We start from the raw sequence: 8,245 nt of genomic DNA, 5'->3' as shown, positions 1-8,245 counted from the left end.
ATCAACACGAAAGGAAGATGGATCCTTCTCTCCTAAAATACAACTTCTTGTATAAGGAAGGAACAACCCATGTACAAGCTGCAGATCCTACTAGAGTTTGAAGGAGTATCTACATACCAATCTCCAAGGCACCCCATATTCAGAAAAGGAAAACAATGAGTGAGCTGATTAGATAAGAATAAAGTAAGGGTTTCCCCGATTAGTCCGAATACATGTAACATTATTACATGTCCATCTTGGGATCAACGACTAGTTTGTTAAGAGAATACTTGACTATTTTGACCATCTCCTGCCTATTTACACAAAGGGAAATAGGAATAAATCATGTCTACCCACCTTGTAACTTTGCATGAAAAGGGTCTAAGAAAACTTCATTTCTCATCATTTCAAACCTGACCAATCAGATGGATGTTCCTAAAATTTTATATGATCATTTCAACTATCTCTTAGATTAAGGAGAAGAAAACATCTAGGGTGCCTTTACTTAAGGAGGAGACATCACCACATAGGCAGGCACAACACATTTAGTATGGGAGGAAAAAATAGAAAATACAAAAGAAGTTTAAACTCACAAGTAGATGAATATAACGAGTTAGAAGTTGTTCTAAGACAAAATTCTAAAGAAATAACATCAATGTTGTTTTAACATTAAATGAGAAGTTTAAGAAATCATAGAAGTAGGGAAGAAGAAATAAAAAGAGTGGAAAAGCATATTTCCACATCAATAAATACATGCTCAACAAATCCAAGAATGTGAAAATCTTGTGAATCTAACGATTGAAAGTCAAGGATTTAAGATGCCGCGAATAAATAAATGTATAAACACTACATCATTTGGAAAAGTTTCATTCCTCGTTAAAACCATCATTACTTTTGTGGTTTTCAAAAAATAATCAATTCATGTCTCGTCCCAGTCTAAGATATTCCCCTATAGGGCTAGGGCCCACATGGAAAAAGGATGGGAGGCTAGAGATCAAAACAAGTCACATCACTCACAAACGATAGTCCCATCATGGATGTTGAGAGTTCTCCAAAAATTTCAAAGATAAAACATGTGACGTCCAAGTAAAATTCTAAAGCCTCTTAACCCTAGAATATGACTATAAAATTTAAAAAATAATCTAAACTCAGGTACACGTTATTCTAAATCCTAAACTTCACACTTACAATCATACATGACTTGATTGTTAGAGTATTTGCATATACACTTTCACAACTGAACATATACACATTGTCCCGTTAGAACACATTTCGTTAGCATCACCATCATCATCAACCATATTAGAAGAAAAAGATCTTTCCAAACCACCTAGCTTCTAGTGGGTTCAATTCTCGCTTCTAGTGTAAGACCTCTTTGATGATTATTTTATCAACAATTATGTAACCACTCTATGAACCTTAAACCTATATGGCTTGGTGAACTAAAAAAAATTTAACTTGAATTAATATTTGGAGGTTAAGGAGCAATAAGTGTGATGATGTACCAAAGTCAAAAAGTTTAAATGGCCGAAACTATGGTAGTAAGAAATGAAAGCCTTATTAAGGACATTATGTGATAAAGGGAAGATTTGAAAACAATCACTCAACGTATCACACAAGGCACACATGTTGTGTGCACATAAATAAATGTCATTATTTTCATGTCCCACCAACTCCTCAATCCACGCATAACTACTCGCTATAGACTTTTCCCCATCTTCCTGTCCTTTTCATTCTACACTATTGCAATTTTACAACTTTTTAGTTGGAATATGTTAAGAGAAAATGAAACATGGATTTTCTCAATATTATTCCATTATTTTACTGTGACAATTTACTATGATTTAAAACTCACAAAAATGGTTAGAGTTGGTATTCCTTTAATTTTAGACATCCTTTGATTGCATTATTAATATAATTTGGTATGATACTTTATGGGCCGTTGGATATGAATGTAAAATTGGACTATGAATACTATGGTTGTGTCATGATACATGATGCAACTACCTTAATTAAATATGGCTTTGCTTGCAACAAAGGAAAAATTAAATACCCTAATTAAATGTTTAGCTATCTTTTGGATAGAGGTAACACAAAGCTATGAATATAATAACTAAACTTTTATACAAGATTAGTAATTCAATTAGAATAATGTGGATTTCCTTAGAAAAGAGGTAACCAAATTTGTTAATGTGAGTTTACTATATTAGTAAGAAGAAATAACCATTTTAGTAGAACAATATTCCTATTTAAAATGATAATAATTAGCTTCGCAAATTCTAGATCAACGGGGCATATTCAGATATTTTTAGGTTGGGCGTCGTCAACAAGATTTAACTTCTGATTTTCACAATTGTATCTGAGTTTTTAATAATAGTTATTATTATTTCCATAAGACTTTATTTTAAACAAATTTAAAAAGTAATATTTTATATTACAATATTACCCCTAAACAATCAAAATAATCACTTACAAGTGACTAAACTAACAAACTATGAGTCATTCTAAATGAATTTAAATAAGCAAAACTAACTCTTGTAGAGGGACCACAACCATCCAACTTAACCACATTAATTTGCACAATTTCACACCTAATGAGTTGAAAAAATTTAAAGACATGAACAAAGTGCTCTATAAAAAGACACTTTAGGCACTCACACTTTTGCATCACTAAACCTACTCCCATAAACCAAACCCATCTCCCCTCTTCCACCATGTCTCCATCACCAAACTACATTCCTCTCCTTCTCTTCACAACCCTCTTGCTACCTCTACACACCATAGCCAGAGACAGTGAATTTTTCAGCAAAGTCACTCATTTCAACAAAGAAACACAAATTCCCAACAAAGAAGAATCAACAACACCAGCCACAAACAAACCAGAAGACCAACAGCCATCTTTCATCCCTCAAACCGAAAACAGCTATGGCTTATACGGCCATGAACCCGACCACCTTCCCACCACCACCGCCGCAACGAACTCCGAGTTCGAAAACAACAACAAGTACTACAACAATGATGCCTATAACACAAAGTTTTACAACAAGGATCCTTTTGCAAACAACCAAAATGAGTTGAGTGACACGAAGTACAATGAACAACAAGGTTACATGAATTACAACTCCATGATGGAAAAACAAAACAACAACGAAAGACCATTCCACAACAACAACAACAACAACTATTACAATGTTGAGAAACAAGGGATGAGTGACACAAGATTCTTGGAAGGTGGAAAGTATTTCCATGATATTTACAGTGAGAAGTACAACCCAACAATGTATGGCGATTCATCTTCTAGAGGAGTCAACACAAACAATTGGTACCACCACACAGGTAACAGCTATAACTCTGACAACAATGGTAACAACAACGGTTACAACAACGGTTACAACAACAATGGGTACTACCAGAATAATAACCATGGAAGCTACAATGGATACAAGAACCATGTGAATCAGTTTGAAGATGAACAAAATGAGTTTGAGCCATGAGGATTTTGGTTTGGGATCATTAGCAAAGTGAAGAATTCATTTTACTTTTTGAAGTGTTTGTTTGTTGGGAGTGTTTTCTATGTTTTATTTTACTAAGCTAATTTGGATTAAAAAAACATAAAGGTGATTAAAGAATATATATAAGTTAATTAATTATATTATTAAAGTTTTTTTTTACTTTAGTTGTATTTTTATATATATTGTCTTGGTTCTGGTATTGCAATGTTTTATCATGAAGTACAAGACATGTTGTTTGAAATAATAATTAACGTGAAATGATTATTTGTTTGTTTTTTTAGTTAAATGTGTGTTTAGTTGTTATAAAATTACCAATAATGATTTTTAGTTTCTATATGAACTAAAACTGCGTGCAAAAGTAATTTTATAGGGACTAAAAGTCAACATTTTTTTATAGGGATTAAAAGCTAAAATTAAGATATTTATAGGAACCAACAGTATATTTAATTTTTTTTATCTATTAAATCATGGATTTTTTTAAATAAAGGAAAATATTAGGTAGAATTTGAAGATAATTCCTTCAACTTTTTTCTAGTCTCTCCTTAAGTTGCGGAGCTTAATTTAATTTTGCATGATGCTATTGGACAAACTGTGTTGTGTGGGAACATACATCACTATATTTTTGTCTACAATGTCCCCATTTGACTTGAAAATTTGGGTCTGTCAGTGTGGGCTATTATGGGGTTCTTTTGGACCATCAATTGATACTGCTCACTAGCTTAGCAATTACATGTTTTAACTCAAATTAAATTATTAGGATCCAAAAGAGTTGAGAAGATGATTTTTCAAAGTTGTTAGGTTATAATTAAAAGCCATATCTCACTGTCACCAAATGCTTTGGAATAGTCATTGATGATTCTTGGAATTTATGGATATGGAGAGCCCATTTCAAGAATTGCCATTATTTTGGTAGAATACCTGTGGTATTCATCACGTAGGGGAAAGTTGTAACTCCTATGTGTTATAGGGGTGGATTTTTAATGTCCACAAATTACATTACTTTTCCAATAAAAAAACATTACATTTACTTTCACACACTCATATCATGAATATGGGAGTTATATTTAGTGACTTTACTATTAGGATGACTGTGTAATTTTAGACCATTTTAAAGGTGAATGAATGATTAAAATAAATTATTTGTTGAAAGAGAAAGATTGATTTAGAGAGATATAGATGGATAATTATCAAAATTACACAATACCCAAAATTTCTCATTATCGGTTTTATTTTGAAATTATTATACAAATTTTAAAGAAACGTCAATGTTCATGGATAATTGACTTGTTTTACTGTTCTGTAATTAAACGACGTGCTCCAACTAAAGCACGTTCTTTACCTTTGATTTGGTTATTATCGGTTTTATTTTGAGGTTGTTATACAACTTTCAAAGAAACGTCAGTGTTCATGGATAATTGACTTGTTTTACCATTCTTCAATTAAACAATGTGCTCAAACTAAAGCGCGCTCGTTACCTTTGATTTGGTTTATTTATTTTTTATTCAACAATTCAGCTGATGGTTTATGAAGTATATTGTTGAGTTTAGTGAGATGTATTTTAGAGTTTTTGATAGGCATATAAATGAGTTGTTTAAATAATTGAAAAATGTGAAATAATATAAAAAATTGAGCGGGTCTCTATCATACCATAATTTTTACCTCTAAGATTCCACCTATCATTCATTATCATTTACCCAAAGATCACAAGCATGGCAATCCCCCTAATCCTCACCCCTTTGGTTTGCCTCTTGTGGGAGATCACCAAGCACCCTTTGTGTTTTCTTTTACATCCATGATTGTTTATATTTAACCGTGTTAACTTTATTCAAAATATAAAAATATGTGTTGCTTTCTTTTCTTATTGTACAAGGTAGGGACTTGCAATCAAGAGAGAAAAAAAGTGTCTAATACCTAAAATAGTTTATTCACTGATCAAGAATGATTGGAGATTCAAGGTTACATGGTTTATTGGTTTCAAAATTAGGGTTTTTGTTCCCAAAGTCAAAGTTTTGGTCAATAAATGGTCCAAAAAGCTTTTACTTCAAGGCATGACATATAATCTTATCTCATATTCATGTCAAGCTTCATTCAACTTTATTTGGTCAAGAGAAGTTCAAATTTGGTGCATGTTTTCAAAGTCGGTTCAAGTATGGTTCATGAGTTTATTTCCATGTCATTCCCATCAAATTCTCAAGCCATTAATAAGATATTTCAAGGGACAATCAAGATTTCTTAATTTGGTATTCAAGTATTCATCATTGGGCCTTTGGATGCCAGAAAATAGAAAAAATCACAAGTCGGTACATGTTTGGTTGGTCTAAAATCAAGTAAGGCATGTCACTTGGTTCAAATACCATAAATCTCTCATTTCTCAACATTTTTTAAATCTACTTTAAGCCAAATGTCACATTTGAACTCCTCTACAACTTTGTTTCTAGGGTCAAACATCAATTTTTCTTCTAAGTACTTCAATTTTGAAATTGGCCAAGTTGCCCATGTGTGCACAAAAGCAGGTCCAAAACTTGGTTCGACCTATTGCCTGACCTAGAAACCAGGTTATGACATGAACTTGTCATATATGACATTTTCAACTCAAGCCTCTTTTTGATGTGATTCTTTTTGCATTTGATTCTTGATCATGAAGAGATCATTCGGCACGTCGAAAATCTCAAAATGCACAAGAGGATTTCATTTGGCCTAAGCTCAAACATGGTGCCATGAACTCTGCATTTCACACAAGACCTGGAACCTAAAATCACCCAAATCTTCACTTGGGACCACAAGCACATGTGCAAACTTGTTTGTTGATGCAAAATTAATAGGATGAAGTGCGAAACGATCTAGTTTCATGCTCATTTCATGCATTTCACCCTCACTCTCACACATATTGTAAAATGGAAAATTTCCAACTTGCTTCAGACTTTCTAGATCTAATTTCACATGTACCATGTGTCGCACGCTCGCGAAAAAATGAACAGAGTCGCCATTAATATATTTATCCCATAAGGGAAAGGAATATCAGAAAACCTAACATAGAATAAGAACAAGGTCTTGCGACCAGAGAATCTAGGTACGGGAGTCGGTTACGCAAGGGGAAGGTATTAGCATCCCTCACGCTCATCGTACTCGATGGTATCCACCTATGTTTGTTTCTATCTAAAGGGTGTGTACTATATCTATGTCTATATGCGAATGAATGCAAAATGTAGGGAAAAGAAAGAATTGTACTCGCACGGACCCTACCCCGCTGCCTACGTATCCTTTTCAGGAATCAGAGTTATCGTAGCTCGGCTCAATAGTTTCTGTTTGTTTTTGTGTTTTTTAGTTGGGCGGAGTTAACGTTCGCGCTCTTGCATAAGGGATCGACCTACGATGCGTACGAGCGGAAATAACATTGCCCTTAGAAAGAAGAAAAAGAGAGATTGGTTTGTGTCTTTTAGGGTAGATGAGTGATGAACAGTTCCTAATACCGGGCCACTCACCACTTTCTCTACTTTGTTTTAGTTTTGAACCATTATTAGGTGTTTTAAGTGTTTTTGGTTGTGTATTTTTTAAGGGGAATTTGTTTGTGATTTGAATCACATAAAAGTGTATAACGGTCGAGAAACAGATTAGGGAATGAATCCCACTCATCTCTCTTCCATTATATAGTGTTCGGGAAACAGATTAGGGAATGGATCCCACTCATTTCTCTCCCACTAAGTGATTAAGAAACAGATTAGGGAATAAATCCCACTCGTTTCTCTCTCACTATTAGTAACGTGTGATTCGCATCTTCTGTTTATTAAGTGTTTTAAAAGTCGAAGAGAAAAAGAATGAAATGGGGGACTAATTCTAAATTCTAATCTAAATTTTCTAAGGAACCAAAATAATAAAAAACTATACACTTTATTAAAGGAAAAAAAACTATACATGGAATAGGTAAAGGATAATCAATATACGACAAATAAAATTGAGAACTATAACAAATAAATGGTATTCACAAACACACATACATCAATTAATCCTATAAAGAAAAATCTAGACTAAAATTAGTTCCTAAGTCTATTAACAAGTTATTTACCAGGAAGTATTAAAACAAAGAAATTCAAGTGTATTGCAAAGAAAAAAGATTTATTAAAAGGTTTAAAACGATTAAGAAAAATTAACAAAAATCGTGGCAATTATTTAATCAACCTAAACTATCTATGAACAATTTTTATGTAGTTTTATACAATTTTAAAAAGAAATTATGAAATAAAAAAAAGGCAAAACAAAATTAAGTCTAAACTGCAGGGGGTGTATCAGTAGTTTCTAAATGAACTAAAATGTGTTAAGAGGCAGAAACTGAACCCAAACAGGGGGGTGTGAAGAGCATGGGCGCTCAGGCCCAGATTCATTGGAGTGTGGTGTATCAGCAAAGCAAGGGTGCAGTTTCAGAAATGAGGGCAAAGCCCACATGCGCATGGCCCAATATTACATTATCTTCCTATTTGTTTTTATTTCATTTATTACATGGTTTTTTTATTATATGGTTTCAATGTGACATAAGAACGCTGTATGAATCAAATCAATTGGTCAAGTTAATTTTAAGTCACTAAATGACAAAACTAACACAATCAGCCAATCACAAGCTTGCACGCCATCATTCTAATCATATGCATAAGACAAAATAGCAAACTCATGGGAAATAAGCCAATAACATCATGCCACGTAAGTGTTTACGGTGATTTCTGGTAAACAACCGCTAGTCTTCCAAACTATAATAAATATGA

General features: G+C 33.1%; 1 protein-coding gene across 1 annotated transcript; it reads left to right on the top strand.

Annotated features, from left to right (window-relative positions):
- The first annotated feature begins 2,632 nt into the window (after positions 1-2,632).
- LOC131623347 (protein E6-like) lies at positions 2,633-3,769 on the top strand. The gene has a single exon (XM_058894359.1). The coding sequence runs from the start codon at positions 2,694-2,696 to the stop codon at positions 3,471-3,473; it is 780 nt and encodes a 259-aa protein (XP_058750342.1). The 5' UTR covers positions 2,633-2,693; the 3' UTR covers positions 3,474-3,769.
- The last annotated feature ends 4,476 nt before the right edge of the window (positions 3,770-8,245 follow it).

Source organism: Vicia villosa, linkage group LG1 (genome assembly GCF_029867415.1).
Source record: "Vicia villosa cultivar HV-30 ecotype Madison, WI linkage group LG1, Vvil1.0, whole genome shotgun sequence".
Taxonomy (NCBI): domain Eukaryota; kingdom Viridiplantae; phylum Streptophyta; class Magnoliopsida; order Fabales; family Fabaceae; genus Vicia; species Vicia villosa.
The sequence above is the reverse complement of the archived record's forward strand: the minus strand, read 5'-3'. Positions and strand labels throughout refer to the sequence as shown.